The 25,003-nt window shown below is 36.4% G+C and overlaps 1 protein-coding gene across 2 annotated transcripts in view; it reads right to left on the bottom strand.

Annotated features, from left to right (window-relative positions):
- The window catches only part of LOC109235373, a 21,146-nt gene extending 9,748 nt beyond the window's left edge, over positions 1 to 11,398 (bottom strand). Inside the window, exons 1-12 of one of the 2 annotated variants that reach the window (XM_019401456.1) lie at positions 11,140 to 11,398; positions 11,005 to 11,037; positions 10,641 to 10,816; positions 10,460 to 10,524; positions 9,822 to 10,164; positions 8,869 to 8,935; positions 8,641 to 8,794; positions 7,133 to 7,300; positions 6,862 to 6,972; positions 5,414 to 5,623; positions 4,563 to 4,664; positions 639 to 869 (exon numbers count right to left, since the gene is read on the bottom strand). In XM_019401456.1, the coding sequence (XP_019257001.1) occupies positions 639 to 869; positions 4,563 to 4,664; positions 5,414 to 5,623; positions 6,862 to 6,972; positions 7,133 to 7,300; positions 8,641 to 8,794; positions 8,869 to 8,935; positions 9,822 to 10,164; positions 10,460 to 10,524; positions 10,641 to 10,816; positions 11,005 to 11,012 (1,635 nt within the window). In that variant the 5' untranslated portion in view covers positions 11,013 to 11,037; positions 11,140 to 11,398. Of the gene's footprint in view, positions 1 to 638; positions 870 to 4,562; positions 4,665 to 5,413; positions 5,624 to 6,861; positions 6,973 to 7,132; positions 7,301 to 8,640; positions 8,795 to 8,868; positions 8,936 to 9,821; positions 10,165 to 10,459; positions 10,525 to 10,640; positions 10,817 to 11,004 lie in introns of both variants that reach the window. The other variant, XM_019401455.1, reaches the window with a different exon arrangement.

Below are 25,003 nucleotides of genomic sequence, written 5' to 3'. Positions count from 1 at the left end.
CCCCCCCCCCGGGACCCCGAAAGGGCCTGGAAGCCTGGGAAAGTAAAACACCATTATGGATAACCTCAATTGTTGATCATCTGAAGGAGGGGAGAATCAGAAGCGACATTGACAAGCGAAAAACAAAATGTCCATATTGTTTCAGCCCAGAAAAATGCGAAATCCATCAAAAGTGCACGTACCTTGCTACATGAAACCCTATCTCTCTAATGAGATGTCTCACGTCTCAATGATTTGTTGATTATAGTCCAGACAGTTTAACTAGGGGGTCCTTTAAGGCTTTGACTACTTAGAAATTTTAACAAGTTTTTAGACACAGCTTTTCCGTACTGTAACTTAAATAGAACTAAATAATTTCCTAAATGGAGTAATTTCAACAGAAAAGGCATTTGACACATTGGCAACCATTATTCATTGGAAAAGTGTAATTTGGAAGTTAGTTTCTTAGCTTTAAAATAATAAACGAGATTTATATCATATGGCACAAGCTCTAAGTTGATTAGTATCTGTATTAACACAAAATAAAAGTCAAAACAGGAAAAGACATTCATATAAATGCATAAGCTAAAACAAAAGACTTAGCATGGGCAAATAATTTGCAATCGCCTGACCAAAGTAAAACAGATTTGTTCACAAACCTCAGCATAATTGAGATGGTAGTCTCCCAACTGCTTATCAGCCCATTTTGATATCGGCAACAAGAAAGACTGCAAGAAAGTCAACTCTTGCAATCCCTTTTCAGTTTCAACTCTAGAATGCAAACTCTTCAAGTGCATTCTCTCTTGCGGTCCCCTTTGTTCCTTTAACGGTATTTTCTTCAACTGTTCAATGACATATTGCAAGATCCTTTGCTCCCCTGTGATGACAAACTGCACAACACAAGGGGCATAGATTGAAATAGGACCATCAAGCACCAGACAATAAGAAAAGAGGAATTGATGGAAGCATCCGACTCAACCAAGCAACCACATTTGAAATAAGGGTAACCAAGCAAGAAAGAAATTTTGGCAACATGTCCGGACTTCGATTTTACAAACAGTTGACTAAACAAGAGGGAAGCAACTGCCTAACAATTCCCAACAACCTATCGCTGATTGGGATTGATAAAGCACCTGGACCTGATGGATTCTCTATGGCATTTTTCAACAAGTGCTGGGAGATAGTCAAGGATGATGTGATAGCAGCAGTACAGAATTTTCATAGCCAAGGTGTTTTTGAAAAAAGCATGAATGCCACTTTTGTGGCATTAATTCCAAAGAAGGTGGGGGCCAAAGAACTAAGAGACTTCAGGCCTATCAGTTTGATAGGAAGTATTTACAAGATAATCTCAAAGCTGCTAACGGAGAGACTTAAAAAGGTGATAAACAAACTGGTAGATTCACAACAAATGGCATTCATCAGGGGCAGACAGATCATGGATGCAGTCCTAATAGCTAATAAATGCATTGACACAAGGAAAACAACCAAAGAGCCGGGGATGATATGCAAGCTGGATATTGAGAAAGCATATGATCATCTGAATTGGGAATACCTTCTTAATACTCTAGGAAGGATGGGCTTTGGAGGAAGATGGATTGGTTGGATAAGATACTGTATTTCAACAGTAAGCTTTTCAATTCTGATCAATGGGGCCCCAGCTGGTTTTTTTCAATCTCAGAGGGGGCTAAGACAAGGGGATCCCCTCTCTCCCTTTCTGTTCATTATTGCTATGGAAGGTCTAAACGACCTTTTAAAGGTAGCTCAAACAAATGAATGGATTCGAGGATTTAAAGTGAGTAGCAGAGCTAATAGCAATATGAGGATTTCGCACTTGCAGTATGCTGATGATACATTAGTGCTGTGTGAAGCTGATAGGGAACAGGTGAAGATTCTGAGGGTGATTTTCATTCTTTTTGAAGCAATCTCTGGGCTTCACATTAACTGGCAGAAGAGCTTCATATATCCAGTTAATGAGGTGTCAGAAATCCAAGACTTGGCCAACATTCTGGGAGGGGCAGTAGGGGAGCTCCCAACTGTTTATCTGGGGATGCCTCTGGGTGCAAAAAGCAAGGCAAAAGGCATATGGAATAATGTACTAGAGAAATGTGAGAAGAAATTAGCATATTGGAAAAATCAATACCTGTCCATTGGGGGAAGACTGACTCTGATCAATTCTGTGCTTGATGCTATGCCTACTTACATGATGTCCTTATTCCCAGCTCCAGGTTATGTAGTAAACAGAATTGATGCTATGAGAAGAAAATTTCGGTGGGAAGGCAACAGTGAAAACAAGAAGTTCCATCTGGTGAAGTGGGAAGATCTGATTTCCAACAAAAGGGCCGGGGGTCTAGGAATAAAGAATTTAAGAGTGCAGAACCAATGCTTAATGATGAAGTGGCTATGGAAACTGGCGGCAGAGGATCAAACTTTGTGGATAGAGGTTATTAGGGAGAAATATGGAAATGAAGGCAATTGGACAACCAAATCAGTAAGAAGCCCATATGGTGTCAGCTTGTGGAGATCAATTAGAAACCTTTGGCCAAAAGTGATTAACAAATCAAAGTTCAAAGTAGGAAGTGAAAGTAAAGTGTCTTTATGGAATGACAACTGGTTAGGACAAGGAACCCTGAAGGGTCTCTTCCCTGACATTCATGAAATAAATCAGCAACAACAAGCAGTTTTAGCAGAGGTCTGGACTGCCCAGGGATGGAATCTCACTTTTAGGAGGATGCTAAACGATTGGGAGATTGACAGATTGACCGAGTGCTATAGGGTCTTGGAACAGTTCTCTGGAACCAATACAAACCAAGACCTTATCATGTGGCAAGGAAATGGGCAAGGAAAGTTCTCAGTTAGGAGTGCGTACAAAGAATACAACCTTGCAAACAATCAAATCGGATGTTGGCCATGGAAGATGATATGCGAAGTCAAAATTCCATACAAGGTCGCTTGCTTCACAGGGTTATTGGCAAAAGGTGCTGTCCTAACACAAGATAACTTAACAAAAAGAGGATTTCAACTGTGCTCTAGGTGTTACTTGTGTGGGGAGCAGGCAGAGACAATTAATCATCTTTTTTTGCATTGCAAGTTCACTATTCAGATATGGAGGATCTTCATTAGTCTAAGGGGAATCCCATGGGTAATGCCGGGAAGAATCCTTGATACTCTAACTAGCTGGAATAAAGAGGGACTTCTTTCGAGAGATAAAGAGAGATGGAGAATTGTCCCAGCTTGTATTTGGTGGTCAGTATGGGAAGAGAGAAATCAAAGATGCTTTGAAGGAAAGTGCAACAACGTCCAGAAGATAAAGATGAAATGTCTAGCTTTGTTTTATTTTTGGTGTAAAGGAAAACTTTTGGAGGAACATGAATCCATCTTAGATGCCCTAGGCTCATTGTAAGAAGAACTAGGAGGAGTAGTGTCCTTTTTGGTGTGTAGTTTTGTATGGACACTTAACACTGTAATTATGGGTGACTTCACATTTTCAGTGAAGTCTTTATATTAATATACAAATTGTTACCCTTTCAAAAAAAAAAAGAAAAAGGAGAGGATGAGGATTTTGTATTTCATAAGATATCATAGTTACCGATAGGTGAAGTTCAGTCAGTTTTAATTGAACCATAATAGCACATTTGATTCAATGAAAAACAAATTTCATTGAATAACACGAGAGAAGAATAGGAATTGAAGAATAACATTGGAGCAAAAAGATTATTTTCACTTTAATAAGCACACACTTCAAATAATCACCTAAATTCAGCTATAGTAAGTTATAAACATAAGTGATTAATCATAGACAGTAGGCAGGCTACAAAATCTTCAATAAATTAAACCAAGGGTATTTCAAAATGATGGGTAGTTTGGTCTTCTTTTGGTAGCTTCACCAAGGAATTGTTAATATCTGTATTAATAAACCCATAATACCTAAGGTCAGAAAACATATGTGTGGTATTTTTCATACAATGTATTTGTTAATTCTGAGTAGGAAAATGCAATCAAAATAATTAAAATTCAGGTTCCTATAGGCTCCACAAACGGCGTACAAAATCGCCACTAAGTAGGGAGCAGCAAGTACAACATGACATTTGATGCATCATTAGTTTTACATAAACATGAAGTATCTAAACTGACCAGTCAATACTCAAAGTCATCCCAACAAACGAGAAAGTGAAATGTTGGAAACTCTTGGTCACCCCCAGATTCATTTTATGCAAAAAAGTAAATTGACATTGTATGTTAACATAGGCCAAGAAGTACTCCAACAGGATATCAGCAAAGCTAACTAACATAAAAAGAACGAAGCCTTCCATGTTTTTAGCAACTCAGTCAGCTGGATGGCACATGCTTTTTCTGGTTCTTCAAGCAGAATAGATTCAAGAAATATCAGGTTCTTTTCTAAATAGGAAATTGCAGGTTATGCCACAATATTCCATAGAGGTTGTGGTCCATATCCACTCTAATAATTAATAAAGGAAAATGTAGTCCAAACAATTGGTATACCATCAGCATGTTAGTAGTCAAGCAAATGCTAGTAATGTTTTAAGCAACTCTGAATAAAAACCAGCAATTTTGTCATTTTATACCTGTCGAAATAATACCCAAGCATAGCAAGTGTAGTGGATGGTTTCTGTGATTCCCAAAATACGCCACGTTGACTTAAGAAGCTCCAAAATTTCTTCAACTTCCTGGTGGGAAAAGATGAAGTTCATAATTAGTCATTCACACCTAATCCAAAGAAATGTACTCGCATTATGTAAGTCCTTGCACTACTATTCAGTATATTACCGATAAAACAAGTTAATGTGTTTCACATAAAACAACAACAATTGTGCCTCAATCCCAAGCAAGTTTGGGTCGGCTACATGGTCCTCACCAATCATGTTGTTCCATTTAAGCACCTTAGCCCCATACTATCAATAATAATTATAATAATAACAATAAAAGGTATAGTCATAATAAATGCATATAGATCTCAGATAAGACTAAAAGACTCCTAGAAGACATAAGACCTAAAGTAAACATACTAACATGACCAAGATATAGTCCCAACTAATAGGTATTGCCTAATTAAGTCCTTTTCTACTGTCCCCTATTTTCCGCTATGTCTGCATGGATTCCAAGAGACAGTAGATTTATCGAGACAACTTCCTTTCATGTGATTGAGGGAATCATCCCTTTTAACACCTTCACTAACCATGTCCCTCTATTATTAACGTGCATAACTAGACTGCAAACCAAATGACCCCTAAGAATATTACCTTCTTCCTTTTCTTGAGAAAGGTAACAACCTAAGAGAATTACTTTCTAATGTACAAGAAGCACGACGGCCATCTTTATCCTGGCACCATAAGGCATAACAAGAATGGCAAGAAATTTCTATAACAGAATCCCAAAATTGTTGGAGAGAATGGCCTTCAAGTGGGTTTTAACTGACCTCTGTGAGCTTTCCCTCATCTAAAACATCAAAAACACTGAGAAGTAGTTTCTCGTATAATTTGACATTCAGGTGATAACCATCCGCCCAGTGGCATACTTCACCAGTTAAGTCACCTCGAGCTGGCCTTTCTGCCAGTGGATTAGCAATCTCTCTCAATGATTTTAAGCATTCTGTCCTTTGGAGCTCAGCCGCAGGAGGAGGAAAAGACTGAAACAAGGAAATAACAAAATTTTATAGCACATCATATGGTATAGCATCACAAAGCACTTTTTTCTTGTAATATTGTTTCTCCGGACACAGGGGTTCACAGTATATGAAATCAAAATGTCCTTAGATTGAGTAAAAAGAAGAAGATGAAAGTGCACAAATAATGAAAGAGAATCAAACAAGCAAACAAGAACAAACATCAAAGACAGCATGTCACTTGAACTACTTCCATGGGTCAATAAGATTTTAATAAACAACGTCCTTTTGAGGAGAGTACAAAAGAAGAAACAAGAATAAATATAAGTACGAGAAGATAAAACGTGTCAGTTTGCAATTATAGATACGCCTTTTATAACCGAGAAACTAAATGGATTAGCGAACCTCCAATATAACAGATGAAAACCCTCTTACCAATTCTACTTTTTATTCTAAGCAATTCTATAATTTGACATGTGATGATCAAGCTTCAAAAACCAAACTCTCAAGTAAATCAAAAGTGTTTTTAATTTGTTTGAAAGAAGTGGCATGAATCCACAGTTCCAATCCATCTATTTACTATTTGAGATACTTATTATTTTTTCGGCAATAAATTAGGAAAATGAAATCCACCTAGGGTTGCCACAAATTTATATTCAATGCATCGACCTTTAGACAACTTGGTTAATCATGATTTAATTTGTGATTCCCCTATTGAAAAGAATGATAGGTTCAAATATAATGTTATTAGTTTGTTGTTGATAGAGGGACACGTGTTTCCTGGCTCATTCTTTTTATATTATTAGGTAAATATAAGAGATCACTAAACTTAATCAAATACTGAAGTCTTAAAAACTGCACCGAGCCAAAGTCATTGCGAACTAAAAGTCGGTTGGAAACTAACCAAACCAATGTTACTCAAACTCGGAGGCATGGTGTAAGTAGGCATTTGGATAATATTTGAGTTGAAGCTGATAAAAGAGTATTTGAAGTTCAAGTTGGAATAAGAAAACTGTGAAAGTTGAAGATTTATGAGTAGAAACCAGTATTTCCTTGAAATATGCGTTCAGACCACTATTTTAATATTTTACTTGAAGTTCAAATGTTCAATTTCACTATTTTCAAAAGAAGTTCAAATATTAAAGTCCAGTCATTGCAAGTGCTCTTGGCCAAACTAGTATTGTAGATACTTAAGGGCAGTATATATAATTAAACCAGAAATTTGTCTTCACCAAAAGTGGGACAGAGAGAAACATACACACCTCAGATTCCTCTATCTTAGCCAAAAGAACCCTTAGCTCATTTGCTTTTCGCCCAGATTCCCCAAATCCTACGGCAGGATAATTTATGAGCCCCTCCTCCAACATGTTTAACTGAACTGACAGAAAAGGAAATATGTAAATGTCAAATACATCTCACACAAATTTAGTCACATAAATTGACAACTTTGCAAAGTTCATTACAGTAATTAAGAAGAAAAGGAGGGGAGAAAAAAATTGCATCTTTATAGTGAGTGGGAAAGACTGCGCTTACTTGTCTTTTTTGCCACTTAATATACGACTTCTTGTCGGAAAACTCGGTTCGTGAAATACAACATAACAACTCCAATGGGATCAAGATTGTATCCATCCTTTTACCCACTTTTCCGACCATCGCATTAAGGAGCCCATGTCTTGTCCTGACGTCCATGGCCTCAGAAATCTGTACATAATAATCAGGTAAGAACCCATTAAGTATGACACTGAAATTTCTAAATAACAGAGCATATATATCAAACTTTAGTAACTCCATTCTACCATTCTCTTTTAGATCACTCTAAGTCAAGCTAAGAGTAGTAGACCTGCCTTCACAAGATTAAGACATAACTAAATAAATCTTGAATCGTCGTTAAACAGTTTTCTCACTCAATTAGAAAGTGCTCCCTCTGCCCCCCAACGGAAAAAAAAGAAGAAGAAAAAGATCAGTGGAACTTGTAGCTATCATCTTTACTTTGCGGACAGCGCCCTATTAATGGATTGTGAAGAGTCCTAAATAATGTGGTCACCATGTAAAGAGTCCCAAATTTTTCACTCTCTGATGATAAAAAATGCTAGAGGCAGTCTCTTGAACAACTGAGACTGTTGAATTATACCAGCAACACTGCCCTAAAATTGGATCACAGAACTAAGGCTAGTGGCACTCACAATATGATGAAACCAAGTCCCGGACTAGCCATTATGAAAGTACAACTAATTTGTACTGCCATTAGCTTCAGGATCACTTCAACGATGCATATCCCAAGTTTTGGACTAGCCATTACCTATGTATTAATGTCAGAATGTTAGTGTGTATAATGTAAAGTGCTTTGCACATCCCAAGTCCTTTTTCCATTCTGGGACTGCTCATCATTCTGTTACTTCTGACAGAGTGAAAATTTTGGGACTCTTTACATCAGAGTTCCCCTTTCTTTGCATTTTGTCACTAGATTGATTCCAACTGTCTTCTTGCTCTATGCAATTAGTGATCTTTTTCGCATAATCTTCCCAACAAGACCTTCCCCAGTTTCCGGAATGGTATTCACTGCCTTCTACCTCCCCTAGAAAGACACCACTCTGATACATCTCCCATACATGTTAAAAATTTGGTAAATAACATAAGTGTAAAGCTGACTTGTGAAATTCCATTTTCTGCATACTTTTCCCTTCTCCTTCGATGCCAACTCAAGATATTTGAGGAGTTCTTGAAAACTAAACTTACCATAAGAGACCCTGCTCATAAATTTCTTCCTTCTTTCAATTAACGTTTACTAGTTACTCCCTGTTTCCTGGATTTCAAAAGATTTATTACCCGCCAAAAAATGGAGTTCCTTCCCATGATATTTTGCTACTTTTTCGACAATCACATTTCTCGTTGCCGTATACTAGGCTTAAGTTGATCAGTGACCGTGATTAAGCCTACAAAGTACACTGATCTTTTAGATAGAATGAGCACTTTGATTAAGAATGTGACTACTGACTACAAGTACAGATAAAAAAAAGTAACAAGGTCATTTATTTTCTTACCTCCATCTGGACACGCATCGTCTCCAACAAACTGACCAGTCCAGATAAATGCTGGGACTGGGTCATTACATTTTCGCTCTTACTCCGGCCCAGCTTCCTCATCAATATAGATTTCTTCTCCTTCTTTTTGTCCTTTGATGGTACAATAAGGCCCCTGCGCATACATAAAGCATATCAAATACCTTTAACTAATCAGATGGGAGAAGTTGCAAGCAAAGGCAGAAATACCCTGAAGCTCCTGCAGCGGCCAGGAGGATCTCATATGCTGTTTCACGGAGGTCATCATCGCCAACACCTACGAAAAAAAAACAGGTATAACTATTTCCTATCCATCCACGTAAAAGCAAGAGAAGAGAACAATTCAAAAAAAGATATTGAATTCTACAAGTCAGAAAATCCAGAAAAAAGTTAATAGGTTGTTAAAGGTCAGAAATTCATTAACATGGCATCAAGGGGGTGCTAACTCTTTCTAATCTAGAAAAATAAAAAACACATATAGGATTTACAGTTAAAATTTTAAATAGTGCCTATCAGCTAAACAAAGTTAGAATATCAAAAAAAAAAAAAAAGGTCTGCTGGAGACTATGGTGGATTTCTTATGCTCCTAGTAGAAAGGGAACAAATATTGTTCCAACATTAAACCACTATTAGAGGTATGCTATGTTCACAGCCTAAGTGCATTGCTCGAACTGCAATTAACATGGATGAGAATTGAAATCCATAAATGGTGGGTGAAAATTGTTTGCCTTGTGTAGTTGCCCCCAGGGGTCAGCTCAATTGGCAAAGGTTGAGGGACTGTCTTATGCCACAGGTTCGAGCCCTGCAGCAAGCGAACTAACTCTGGTATTTAAGTGGAGAAGAGTTGAGGGGCAGGCCCATCATCCCTGAGTTTCAAAGGCTGCGGTTGGCCTAAAGGGTATGCTCCAGATGGATTTTTCGGTCATGAAAAAAAATTGGTGGGTGAAACTTGCACACTAACCTAGAGGAGTTATAAGGTACATCATCATCGACGCTATTAAATATTAATAGTTTCCCAGTCACGTCAGCCTCATAAGCACAAAGTAACCAGTAGTACAAATATACATCAAAGAATGATCTCGAATTACTCTGAATACGTAGATATACATCAAAGAAGTTCCCAGTGCACCATATGCATATACACCTAAAATAATCATGCTTACCGGTGGCAAATGAAGGCAATCCAAGCACAAGATCAGAAGCATCATTGAGAACTCTTCTTGAATACCTTCTACTTTCAACTTCATCTAGATCGTCAAAGTCATCAAAATCATCAATGTCATCAACTGTTAACTCTTGTTGTTGCGTGGAACTGAGAGACTGGGATTTGGATAGACTGGATAGCTCTTCAAATGGTTCAGTATCAACGGACTCTGACGTTGAGAGTGTTGCCAAATTTGGTAATGGTGTGGCAATAGGGACAGAAGGGGGTAACCTTCTTGGAGGCGAACCCGATAATTCAGGATTTGTAGCTAGAAAGAATTCATCAGTTGAACCTGCATTACTCTTATACCAAAAGGAAATCATTGAAGAATGAAAATAAAATTGGTGTGCATAGAAGGCGTGAAATAGTGCTTTGCAATAGGCAAGAAGTATTGCATAACAATCTCCTAATGGAATAATTATAAGCTATAATAGATCAACCTCGGGAACTGGAACATTCATAAATAGCAGAAATTAATGTAGAAGTGCTGTATAGCAATCCCCTAGATGGAATAATTATAAGCTATAATAGATCAACCTCGGAAACTGGAACATTCGTAAATAGCAGAAATTAATGTATATGCAAATCCGAATTTACCATATGAGGGAACAGAGTGCTGTCATGGTAATCTCTAATAGCTTCGGATAGTTCAAGGAGTCCACCTACAAAAAAAAAAGGAACGGATAATAAAATAAGGCAACTTAACTAGTTGAATAAAGTGAACTGCTAATGTAATAACTACAATCCATATATGTAGAGTATGTATCTTGTTCCGTACCTTTTCTTGCACAATTGAGGACGAAATCAACGCTCACTTGATCAAGATCCACGTCATCCAAGGAAACAGCTCCAGGGGGCATTACCACCTTCTTGATTAAGCTTCCTGAAAGTATAAAATTCAAGAGTATCCGCCTGTCTCGCCGAAATCTTTGTAGCAGCTCCGTATCATTCTCCCTACACAAACAATTAAACTCTACTATTAAGTCTCCCTAAAAATCCAGAATCTTTAACCTTGGCTGCCAAAGGACTTTAGATTTACTTAATTACTTCAAGCCAACTATAGATCTATATATGAGTCTTATAAACTATAGCAAAACGAAAAAAGAGCGGATATCAAAGCCAAGATATAAAAGATTACTTACTCTTCCATGGCAGCTCACACTTGCATTCACCAACTGAAGGGGGGGAAACAAAAGTCCGAGTTTAGAATTAAATTACCACAAGATTGAGTGAAATTTGAACGAGTCAAAAAGGCAATTAGGCTTTGAAGTAAGTACCGAAAAGCAGAGGGATTCGAATGGGTTAATTGAGAAGAACAAGAAGGAGTTCGAGACTGAAAAGATCTTAGGGAATCCAAAAGAAGTCAAGACTAGTGAAGAAGTTGAACTGAATCCTTCAGTTGAGGTGTGAATGTGATGCTGATGAAGATGACTGTAGTGAGAATAAACCACCAAGGCTTGATTGGGAAAGCTCGGTGGGATTTCAGATTTGTATACCGTAGTCGCAGCTTTTTATATTTTTTAGACGCGGCTCGTCTATTCAATTATTTTAGAGTGAGATTTCTGATATCTACGGCGTTTGAGGATAAATATGTAATAAATCGTATTCAGCTAGTTACCGCATTGGAAAATCTATATGTATATCTACGTCTGTATAAATAAATCTATATCTATATTATATTAAAAGGAGAGTGTGGTTAAGCCAAGTGGCAAGCTAAAATGAAGCCACTTGGCAATTTTAAGACAACATTAAAAATTTGAATTACAAATGGAAACATAATTAATGCAAGTAAAATTTGAATAGGAATAATTTTCTTAATTATGATAGAAAACAAGTTTGTCGCCCGTTGACTAATCATGGTTGATATGAATATGTATCTAAAAGTATGTGAATAAAAATCAACTGATTTGTCTAAATTTGCAATGTGCATATTTTAAGTTTCAATAATGCTACGCCACAAGACTGCTCAAGTTGTTTTATTGCATAGCTCAATTGTTTTTCAATATGGATTTATCACCAAATTATAATTTTAAGAATAATAAATTATGTCTACTACTCAATTGTTTCCTCTATGCATCCTTATTTGATGAGCTGAACTAAAGAGGAAGAAAGAAGCATTATGATTCTATAAAAAGAAATTTTGCTGGCCTTATAAATTTTTCATTCGTGCTTCATTAATATTGTTGAATGTAGAGAGCTGGATCTCTTTTTATTAAGAAAGATCTGTAAATTGTAAATATTGTAGTTGTATATTGTGTATCTATAATGTTAGAGATGTGGTATTTTAGAAGAAATTATAGGAATATGATATTCTGAGAATATTCTTAGGAGAGATTTTAAGGAGCATGAGCTTAAACTCGTGTATATGTACTCTTCTTTCTGGAAATGAGAAAGCACGTCAGATCCATCTAAAAGTTATGCAAACTCTTCTGTACTACCTTTCCCGTTGAAGCAGTGGTGTTGTGTATTCTCTTTTTCTTTCTTATTTATGATACTTTGAAAAAATATATAACCTTTATATGTTATTATTCTAAATGTTCATTCATTTTTTTCTTTGTTGTACTTAGATCTTTATTGATATCTTTTTTTGTTTTCAAATATTTTGCTATTTAAATGTAGCCGTATATCTTTGACTAAGAAAGCTAAGGAAGGAGGTGCTAATCTCCGAGTCATTTTTCATTAGTGCTCAAAAGAATATGACTTGAAATGATATGTAAACCTAGAAAAGATGTCGAATTGAGTTGTACTTCGTCTTTACTATGGATTAATTCTCATTGCTTATTTTAAAGAACTCTTATCCACTTTTCTGCTTTTACAAATAACAAAAGTTGTTATTTATTTGGTATGCTTGGAGTATAATTGTAAGAAAAATATATATTCGTGATATATAAAATAGAGTACTGGACAACGATATTAAGACACACGGCCCTTTTAGGATAAAATCTAATAAGATTTAGGGTAAAGTCCAATAATACTTAGAATATATATATATANTTCCCAGATCCCACTTTGTGGGATTTTACTGAGTCATTTTTGTTGTTGTGCCTGTTAGACTATGTAATAAAATTAATTTTGCATTAACATATAAATGTTTGAATCTATAGATAGGGATTTTGAATTGAATTGAAATATAAAAATAATTATTTTGAATTAAAAGATAAAAACTTTTTAAAAAACAATGAGAATAATGGTGAAATACATTATTTAAACAAAAGTTTTCGAATTTGGACTAGAATGTAAATACATTTATGAAGAATTGAAATATAAACAATCTTATGAAAAGCATAAATAATAATGGTAAAGGACATTATTTTAAACACAAAAATTCAATCAATTAACGTAATGTTCTTCTAAAATCATGAATGTAGTATTGCACTTATAAGTAAAAATGTTTAAGAATATTTTATAAAGCAATTAACTAATATTTATTTGATTTCTCCAACAATAACATAATATCATTTTTTGAAAAAAAAAAAAAAAATACACAGGAGTATCATTTTCTTTGATGCAGAATAGTGTAACTATACAAATCATTGTTGCAACGGATGTAACTCTGTACCAATTTGAAACATGGAATGAAAATTTTAAGATTTTTTCCTACTAAATATAAAATATAAAATTTAATTATATTGATTTGAATTATATATGTACAAAAGTAATATATGTAGATATATATAAAAGTAAAAATATAATATCGATATTTATAATCCACATCTCGAATTGAAAGCTATAAGATTCACGAAATAAGTAAGACTTATAAATCGAGTTACTGATTTAAGACTTTATCAGAAACATGTTAGACAGAAAGTGATCGTCCCAATAATAATTTTGACTCTATACCCAACAGACAAAAATACCTTCTAATCTAATCGAATATAATTTCACATTATTCTTTTTAAAATTATTAAAAGCTATGGTGAATTATTTTTCTCATATGGGACTGTCTCTAAATAAATATATTTACAAAAGAACCACTTTATGGTCTTATTACGAGTTACAAGTATGAAGAAATAAAAAAAAAATTAATAATGAACAAATAACAAATGAAGTTAGAAAAATAGTAAATAAAGCATTTCTAGATTCATTTAATTATAATGTATTCTTATTCGTTTTGAAACATGTTATATTTTTAGATTCTTTGTAGCACAAACTATATAATTACTTTACCCGTCTTAGTTTATGTGGCACTCATTCCTTTTTAGTCAATCTAAAAAAGAATGTTACTTTCCTTACTTAGAAATAATATGTAGAATTATACTTTACCTTAATTGACTTAAGGCACACAAATATTTATGATTTTTTAGATAAATATGAAAAGTCTTTCCTTATTTTTACACTCCATGCTAAGTTAAACACCGCTACATAAATTGAAAAGAAAGGAGTATGATATTTGAGTATCATTCAAGAATTATTCGATGATTATATGATTCGTTTAATTTAAGTACATATATTTTCTATTATAAGGGTAGTTACACTGAGATAAGACGACAATTATAATTTTGTTAAAATGGACAATCTAATATATTCAAACAAATCAGATCATGAATGTTTAATAGATTAATATTCTTTATAGTTTGTTTGGCCAAGCTATCTAAATTTGAGAAGTGCTTCTCTTAAAAATGCTTTTTAAAAAAAGTACTTTTTTGTCAAAAGTAATTTGTCTTTGGCTACTTAGTTTAAAAAGTATTTTTGAGTAGCAATTAGTGTTTGGCCAAGCTTTTGAAAAGTGCTTCTAAGTATATTTTCTCAAATGTACTTTTCAAAAATTGCTTTTGGAGAGAAACTATTTTTTTCTGCTTCTCATAAACTGTTTGTGCTTCTCCTCAAAAGCATTTTTTTCCTTCCAAAAGCTTTGGCCAAACAACTTAGTTTTAGAAAAAAATTACTTTTGCCATCAAAGAAACTTGGCTCAACATGCTAATAATGTCTGCGCATCGCGCGGGTACTAAAACTAGTAAATATATTAAAGCAAGAAAGTTTGCATAAATAAATATATTAAAGCAAGAAAATTTGCATAGTGGTTAAGCTAAGTGGCAAGCTAATATAAAGCCACTTGGCAATTTAGGGCAATATTTGTTATAGTATTTAACTTAAATTGAAAGATAGGATATTTCTTTAATTTAAATAGAAAGAAAGTAAATAAGATTCTTTTGAATCTGAATGGAAAGAAAGTTAAATTTGAATTGATTGATTAATTAATTAGGAAAGCTAATCAACACATAAATGTTCCTCTATATATATATATTAAAGCAAGAAAATTTACATAGTGGTTAAGCCAAGTGGCAAGCTAATATAAAGACACTTGGCAATTTAGGGCAATATTTGTTATAGTATTTAACTTAAAATGAAAAATAGGATATTTTTTAATTTAAATAAAAAGATAGTAAATAAGATTCTTGTGAATCTGAATGGAAAGAAAGATGAATTTGAATTGATTGATTAATTAATTAGGAAAGCTAATCAACACATAAATATTCCAATTCAAACGAGGGGCTCAATGAGTGAGGCGAATTATTCTAAATAATGAGAAAGAGTTTTTTAAAATTTGAGTTCACAACAGAAAAAACAAAAACGTGTTTGTTACTAGAAAATAAGACTAAAAAATCTGGGTTCGACCCCTGATAGTAGACAATAATCATGCAATTTAGATAATATTTACACTCCAATTTGGCCGCACTTTATCAATGTATGAATGTAAAAGATAACAAAATGCTCTAATTAAGAGTTTATGCTTTGCAGGGGCCATTCCGAGCTAGGAGGAAGCTAAAAGAGTGTTTTGGAGTCAATATGGAGCATGGAAGGCCAATCGGAGGATAACACGGTCGAAATAGAGAAGGAAGAGCAAGGACCAAATCTGCGTTCAGGTCCACAGTCAGGTCCGCGGCCGCGGACAGAAGTTATGTCAAATCCACGGTCTATCCGCGGTCCAATTCGCGGTCGCGGACGGGTTGTTCGGAGCCAAAAAGTCAGGGCCAATTGTGTAATTTCTAGGACGACTCTCCTTGACCTATAAGAAGCCCAGCTCGCCCAAAAAGAGAATATTGAGGTTGTTGAAGAGATTTTGAAGGCAAAAACAGGCAAGAAGCAAGGCGAAAGATTCGGCATAGAGTTTTTACCTTTCTTCTTCTTCTTGTTTTTATCATTGAGGATGAATTCTATCATTATGATTGTGAAAATGATTATGCGTAGCTTCCTAATCTAGGGTTTTGATGGAACCTCTTGGAGGATGAATTTCTTGCTATGTTAATATAGATTTGCCGTAATATTTTTTCTGTTTGTTCAACTATATTGTGATTGCTGTTGATTGAAGGGCCTTCAATCGGCTGTACCTATTTAGTATGCATTACTCGGGAGAGAGTGTATATTTAGGTAGTTGTTGAACAACACCACTCCTAACGTATATGAGGGATCAATACGAAGGGTTTAAAGGTGGGATTAGGGATAACGAAACCTTGGGTGCGATCTAAGTGAGCTGTAATTAAGGCCAACTAGCGTAATTCGGGAAGAATATGTCTAGTATATTGTTGTAATTACTCGGGAGAGAATTACGACAGTCAGAGTGCTCATGATCGATAGAGAAGACTTAGGCAAATTTATAGCAAACATAGCGGAAAAGATTCCGACAAGAGGGGAAATCAGAACCTTAGACCATTCTCATTCTTGCTTACAAACCGTTTATAGCTAGTTCTTAATTACTGCATTTTTATTACATAATATTTAGTTAATAAACACCCAATTTGTTACTCAAATATCTCTAAAGATTGAATACGTGAATTTTGTTGTGATTGATAGGTTAATTCCATGTGGGATTCGACTCCGGACTTGTTAACCGGAATATATTTGCAGCGACCGCTTTGTCCTTTTTATAAGGCATAGTTGGGCGTGATCAAATTTTGGCGCCATTGCCGGGAAATTAACGGTTTTATTGATTGCAGTTAAAAAAAAGTGCAAAAATTCTTAGTGTAGTCAATTTTCTTCAATTTAAACTGACCATTGAAATTCTAACGTTTGTAATCGTGGTCATTACAAGTGCATGCCTAGAAACTCCTCAAGAACTGGTGAATTGCTCGAAGCATTATCAGATCCTGAGGAAGTTTTCAAGGCATTAAATCGTGCAAATAGGGAAGGCAAACAACAACAGAACTCAACCGAAAACATTGAACCAGGCATGGAAGACGATAATCCAAACAACAGAGATAACGTGAATGACCCAAACGATCAGGGTATGGTACCTCTTGCGCCAGAAGTAGCACTATATGACTGAGCACAACCCACCACTGACAACTTAGCAACTGCTATTGTAGTTCCTCGGATACAAGCAGATTTATTCCAGATCACAAATAACATGCTACATCTGTTGCAGAACAAGGGACTATTCTCTGGGTCATACGTTGAAGATCCTCAGCAGCATCTAAAGAACTTTCTGTCAATCTGTGCCACGCAGAGGCAACACAACGTGATACTGGAAGCAATACGTTTGCTGTTGTTTCCATTCTCAGTGATAGGAGTAGCTCATACTTGGCTTAATTCACTCTCCATCAACTCCATCACTACTTGGGAGGAATTAGTCAAGCAATATTTGAACAAATTTCATCCACCCAACAAGACTGCTCAACAAATTGATGAGATATTGAGCTTTAGACATAAACCAACTGAGACGCTACACGAGACGTGGGAGAGATTCAAGGGTCTGCTGGTTACGTGTCCACATCATGGTATTCCGGAGCAGATGTTGGGGCAGAGATTTTACATGGGTTTAGCAGATACTTTGAAAGCCAATGTTGATACTTCAGCAGGTGGAGCATTTTTGAGCAAAACATTCAGAGAGAGCAAGATCCTACTCACTACAACAAAACTCACTTTTAGTGGCAATTATTTAATGGCCATAGCATAAATGCCGTTAAATTATTTTATGAACTTAACAATTACCGGCGCTTAAACTTTAGCTAGTATTAACTACTCTTTTAATGGCAAATAAAACATATGGCTTGCAAAAATTAATCGAGAGACCACTTTAATAATTTTTCACTTCCCTCCAATTCCTTTTTACTGTCCAAAAATTCCCTCTCTTTGCCCTGCTCACCAAATTGCATCCGCTCCCACCATCACCGTATGTTCCTCCACTCCATCGCCGCCGCCCGTCAACTTGCAGAATTGCAGAATCACAATGTTTGTTCGCCACACGTTATACTTTTCCTGCCTCTTAGAATTATAGAGTCATATGCATAATTGTTTATATTATGTTTTCTCTTCTTCGTGATTTTGTTTGCTCTGTTCGTCAAAGCGATTTGGTTATCTCAAACATTCTCTGTTTGATTTGTTTCAATTAGTGCTATGTGATTGCTAAGTTGAATATCTATGCGAATTTTCATTACTTTCTAAGCGAATGCGCATAACATATTTGATCTTTTTAAAGCAACTAGGGTTTGTCAATTTTAACTTCTAATGATTTCAGTGGCCGAGTCGAGATATTTGTTGTGAGATGATTATTTCAGATGGATATTACATTGCTATTGGTTGAAATGCGCAAGATCGAAACATGGAGGTACTATCCTTTTGTGAACAGATTATTAAGCTATTATTGTAATTATACGCAATATGCTTTTTGAAAGTTGCATATTTTATGGTTAAGTTAACAAAATTCTAGTATACACTTCGCTCACTTTGTCAATTAACAAAACTGAATTATTAACAGGGAAAATGCTTTATATTCTTCGACATAATTGAAAATGCTGAGTAGTCTTCAAATGCTACATATATTGAAGTCTCTTAAGCTGGAACAAGGGATATTCATTAGTATGTCTTACTGAAATGTACCATTTACAAAAATATACCTCAAAATTGGGTGGTTCTTAATCCATTAAAGAGTGAGATTAATGTTTGAATTTCTTTCATAGAGTGGCTGACCCAATGCAGTTATCTGCTCTTTTTAGTTCCTTTTTGATTAGAGATTGTTCAAAATATAAAATAGTTGGATATTAAACTTATAACTATTTTTCCAACTTTAATCTGCACATGTATTATAATTTTGTACCTCTACCACTTTGTTGTTAACATGGATAACTCCGATAATGTTTATCGGCTAGTTGTTTGGACAAAGGTTGGCCAAGCTATTGGGCATGGTGCTAAACAGCAAAATGCCAAGGAATTAGACAGCCCAAGAAGACATTTGCTTGGAATCCAGGTTGAGTTAGGAAGCATGTGATAAAAGGATAAAGGGGTGTCATTGGCAGTTTTGAAAATTATGTGTATTGCGATCATGCTTAGCCAAAGTTTGTGCTTCTCAGCTCCTTTTTTGAATCTATCTAATTTCCCATCCTCTATCTGATTACCTATCATATTTATATAGTTCTGCCATTTTTATTTGTCGTTTACGTTCTAGAGTTGCAATATTCTAGTTGTTGAGATCAATATAGTATATATAAATTAGTATTTATGTTGAATAATTCTGGTTGTTACACAATTCCGTTTGGTCTATATATTTCTAGAGAGAATATTCTAGCTCTGTCTTGTTAGAATTAGATAGATTGAATTTTTAAGTGTCATATGCTTAAGAAAAAATAACTCACTCGCTTTTCTATTTCCGAGTTCCTTGTAGAAATTGTGATTTATGTTTTCGTGATTGGTTATTATCTTCTATTTCTAATTAAATAGATTAACTTCTTGGGATGCAGTAGTTATGTATAAAATCCTTTGCTAGTTGCAGGTCAATCTTATCAATGACTCTGCTCCTTTTTGAATCTGATCAATTCACTTTGCTCCTCTAGCATTTTATGATGTAATTCAAGAAACTCTATCTTTTCTTCTCCCATCTCTTTCTTGGAATCCTAAAAGAATAAAACTAGAATGAATGTAGCCCATTTTCTATCAGTTAACCTCTCTTATACTAAGTTAGGTGGATTCTTTTCAGGGATGACAGTAGCTAAATAGAATGACTTGAAGTGTTTTTGTGGATTATGAATGTTATTCTGAGTTTTAAATATTGAGTTTCATATCTGCGGTTGCTAGACTATAGAAAATCAAAAATTCTTTCCCACCCCTAACATTCTTATTATATTTTGTATTATAGAAACATATATCACATGTTTAATCTGTAGTCACTTCTCCACTATGGGTTGTAAGAAAAATTTCTCCATCTATCTTTTCACGGCATACTGATGGAACTTCATGGTTTATCACTTGAAAACATACCCGGTTAGCATAACTCTGCTACAAGATTTTGTAATATAAGGAGTGTGAGGGGTCAGAGGTTAGAACCAGAGAGAGATCAATTAAGGGTATGTCCTTTACTTCAATTATGCTCAATTTTCTTGTGTTGAGTTTCTTGAAAAAGTGCTTCATCAACCTCTCGCATGATACTTCACTTTTTTGTATTGAATAGCAATAATCTCTTTTTTGGGTGCAAATTATGGCATTTTATCTTGATTTCCATGCTAATGTTGACTTGGTATTTACCTATCTCTATTGAGCAGTAGTTTGTGCTTGATTGATGTTATTTTGTAGGAGAGTGAAGTCGAGTATTTTGTGTACAAGAGTTCTATAAATTAGAATGTATCTAGTCGAGTATGCCCATTCATGCTTCAAAGTATTGTGTATTATGTGTACAAGATTCTACAACGCATTTATCTTACTTTGCATATGTTTTTTTGTTCATGTACTTTTCATAACCATTGCTTGTTGTTTGATGTATCAATAAAATTCTAAGATGTTTTAGTATTGACTGATTAGAGCATCTAGGAATCAAACTAATATCATCCAAAATTAAATTGTCTAGTGATTTCTTTTAGGTTATAGAAAACTTTAGCTATGAACCTTCTGATTGGGTATCATTGCGGTAGGCCCAAATATGGATCCAAACTTGACATACTCTGATAGGCTAGCCAACAAGTTCTTGGAGTGTTGGGGCGCTGCCCGAAGTATATATTAAACTGGAGGTAAGAAATAGTAAACCTGATGAACTAAATAAGGGGTTACGGAAATTGTTGATTTTGTTCTCAAGGCATAATGAACTATATTTAATTAAGCTTACTCTTTTTCTCTTTCATATAGATATTTTCCTGCTCTGTGGCTTGTGGTTTTACGAACCAAAGGGTAAGGTTCAAGGAGGATCACAAAGCTAGTGAAAGGATAGAGATGAATCTTGAATATTGGTTCCATGTCTGCAGGTGCTTGGGTAGCAGCAATGAGCTGATGCCAAAGGAGAGATGATTACTTTGAGTAGGCATCTTGAGAAGCATAGTTATTTGATAACACAAGTTACTAGACTTAAAATAAACTACTTAAGTTGTGTAGCTAAATGCTAGGACTTTTACCGGCAATAAATTTGGCCTTTACCAGCACTCCTGCTAATTGCCGCTAAAGCCTTTAGCGATAGTGGATGCACCGGCAAATAGATAATTGCTGGTAAATGTTTTTAGGGCAATTGTTATTGCCGCTAAAGGAAAAATCTTTTGCCGCTAAAAGCCCTTTTTGTTGTAGTGACTTGACAAGACGACACAAAACTCAGGATGGACAACAAGAAACGCTCCAATCACTCTTGTGGTTCACTCAGTGGCTCTTGACCCGGCTAACTCCATGTCTAAAAATATGGCCACTCTACTGACACAAATGAGCATCCTCACCAAAAAGGTTGAAGAATCAGGCCAGAAGAAGCAGGTACACATAGTTGATGCAACTAATGGGGGTCTATGTACATCATGCATTAATCAACCATATGTCTGCTCGTGGAGTGCTGAAGGTGATAATCAACAATATCAGGAGAGCATGAATTATGTTGCCAACTACGAGGGACCGAGACCAGGTGGTCAGAATTAGGGTCAGCACAATCAACAATATAGACCAGCTCGGCAGCAGTACAATAGCAACAATAACCATGGGGCTATGCGACCACAGGGGCAAATGGTGCCTTACCAAAGGCAACAAGGGTACAACCAGCAAAATCAGCAGCAGGCTTATCGACAACCTCCATAACAATAGATTGTGAGACATGAAGATGGGTTTGCTAAACTTGAGGGAATGATGCAACAAGTGATTGGGTCCACTGGAAAACTAGCTGACAGAGTAGACTCACATGAGTCAGCGATAAAGAATATTGAGATCCAATTAGGACAGATTTCCATGGCCCTAAATAATTGTCCTCATGGGACATTACCTGTAGACACCCAAATCAATCCAAAAGAGCAGGGCCTGAAGCAGCTGATGGCAGTGAGTCTCCGAAATGGTAGAGACTTAGATCTGGAGCAAGAAATTGCTCGTGAAAGTAGACAGACAGAGACACTGGTGCCAGTACCCGTTGAGCTAGGCAATTCAGCAGGGTTAACTGAGGTGGCGGTATAACAAGCACAAGAGAACACCAATAAAGAAGAAGAAGTTGTGAAAGAGACGGAGGTTGCACCGGAGCTGACAATGGAAGCAGTGCCTGAACAAGAGAAAAATCAAATCACAGGGAAGAAGCGACCACCAGCACCATTCCCATAGAGATTGGCCTAGTATCAGAAAGATGAGCAGTACAAGAAATTCTTGGAGATGTTGAAGCAAATTCAGGTAAACATTCCATTGATTAATGCTTTAAAGGAGATGCTCGATTATGCAAAGATGATGAAGGACTTGAAGTCCAGCAAGTTCGACTTTCAAGACTTGGCCACGGTTACACTGACTTAGACCTGCAATGCTATTGTAAGAGACTCATCGTTGAGAAGCTGTCTGACCCTGGGAGTTTCACAATCCCTTGCATAATAGGCAACTTTGCATTTGCTAAGGCACTGTATGATCTGGGAGCAAGCATAAACCTTATGCCCCTGGCTATCTACAAAAGGCTAGGCATTGGAAGAGCTAGACCTACGTCTATGTTACTACAACTGGCTGATCGAACAGTAAAGAGGCCCTCTGGGATTCTAGATGATGTATTGGTACATGTTGGGAAGTTTGTGTTCCCAGCAGATTTTGTCATCCTTGACTGTCGGGTTGACGAGGAAATTCCCATAATTTTGGGAAGGCCATTCTTGGCCACTGGGAGAGCCTTGATTGATTGCGAAATTGGAGAGCTCAAGATGAGATTGCACGATGAAGAGATAACGTTCAACGTGCAGAAATCTATGCGGAGACCAAGCGAATCTGCTAATTTCTCTCTAATAGATGTGGTGGATGTAGTTTTGGAGGAGGAAGATGAGGCAATGAACATTAAAGACCCTTTAGCAGCCTATCTCATGAACTTAGATGAAGTTAATGGAGAAGAGTTGGCAGAGTGGGTACTTGCTATTGAAGGCCAAGGTTTTTGGAAAGGGAGCTTGAATTTGAGCCTTTGCACTTAGAGGAAAGAAAAACTCCTCTAGCTAAGCCGTCAATAGAAGAGCCACCAAAGTTGGACCTGAAGCCACTGCCATCCCATCTCAGGTATGCATTCTTAGGACCTGACTCAACTTTACCTGTTATTATCTTAGCTAGTTTGTTAGATGTGCAGGCAGAACAACTTTTGCAGGTACTAACTGAGTGCAAGACTGCAATTGGGTGGACCACTGCAGACATTAAGGGGATCAGCCCGGCCTTCTGTATGCATAAGATTCTGCTGGAAGATGGGCACAAACCTTCTAGAGAACATCAAAGAAGGCTGAACCCAACATGAAAGAAGTGGTGAAAAAGGAGGTGATTAAATGGTTAGATACAGGAATCATATTCCCCATCTCTGACAGCAACTGGGTTAGCCCAGTGCAGTGTGTACCGAAAAAGGGAGGTATGACGGTAGTGAAAAATGAGAAGAACGAGTTGATCTCTACACAAACAGTCACATGTTGGCGAATCTATATGGATTACAGGAAGTTGAACTTGACTACCAGGAAGGACCATTTCCCATTGCCATTCATTGAGAAGATGCTAGATAGATTGGCAGGGAGGTCTCACTTTTGCTTTCTGGATGGGTACTCGGGGTATAATCAGATTTCTATTGCCCCGTAGGATAGAGAGAAAACGTCGTTCACCTGACCTTATGGAATCTATGCTTTTCGGCGAATGCCGTTTGGCCTATGCAACGCACCCGCCACATTCCAAAGGTGCATGATGGCCATCTTCACAGATATGGTAGAGGAGATAATAGATGTTTTCATGGATGACTTCTCAATGGTAGGGAATTCATTCGATGATTGCCTTGTGAACTTGAGAAGAGTTTTGAAAAGGTGTATCGAGACTAATCTGGTACTCAATTGGGAAAAGGGCCATTTCATGGTACAGGAAGGTATAGTCTTGGGGCAGCTAGTGTCAAGTAAAGGTATTGAGGTAGATCGTGCAAAGGTTGATGTGATAGAAAAGCTTCCACCACCCACCTCCGTCAAAGCAATCAGAAGTTTTCTTGGGCACGCCGGTTTCTATAGGAGATTTATAAAAGTTTTTTTTAAAATTGCTAACCCCTTGTGTAAATTGCTTGAAAAAGATCACGCTTTTGTGTTTTTTGATGGCTGTAGGGTAACTTTTGAGGAATTAAAGAAGAGACTAGTAATAACACCTATCATAGTTGCCCTCGACTGGGAGCAACAGTTTGAGCTGATGTGTAATGCGAGTGACTATGTTGTGGGAGCGGTTCTTGGGAAGCAAAAAGATAAGATCATGCATCCAATATACGACGCAAGTAGAACGCTGAGTGGAGCCCAACTGAATTACACTGTGACCGAGAAGGAGATGCTGGCAGTGGTGTTCGCATTTGACAAGTTTAGGTCATACCTGATAGGCTCGAAGGTAATTGTTTATACTGACCATGCTGCTCTCAGGTACTCAATTGAGAAGAAGGAGTCAAAACCGCGCCTGATTCGATGGGTGCTACTGCTGCAAGAATTTGATTTGGAGATCCATGACCAAAAGGGAACGGAGAACCAAGTAGCTGACCACTTATCCAGGCTGGAAGGAGCTGAAAAGAAGGTTGAGGTATAAGAAATTCTGGAAACTTTTCCAGATGAACAACTGTTAGCCACGAGTCTCGAGGAAGCGCCACGGTATGCAGACATTGCAAACTACCTGGCGAGCGGTATTGTTCCTTATGACCTTTCCTCTGTTCAAAAGAAAAAGTTCTTTCGCGATTGTCGCATGTATTATTGAGATGAGCCTTATCTATTCAGGATTTTTGTTGATAACATGATCCAGAGATGTATCCCTGAG

This window comes from Nicotiana attenuata, chromosome 12, assembly GCF_001879085.1.
Source record: "Nicotiana attenuata strain UT chromosome 12, NIATTr2, whole genome shotgun sequence".
Classification (NCBI taxonomy): Eukaryota; Viridiplantae; Streptophyta; class Magnoliopsida; order Solanales; family Solanaceae; genus Nicotiana; species Nicotiana attenuata.
The sequence above is the reverse complement of the archived record's forward strand: the minus strand, read 5'-3'. Positions and strand labels throughout refer to the sequence as shown.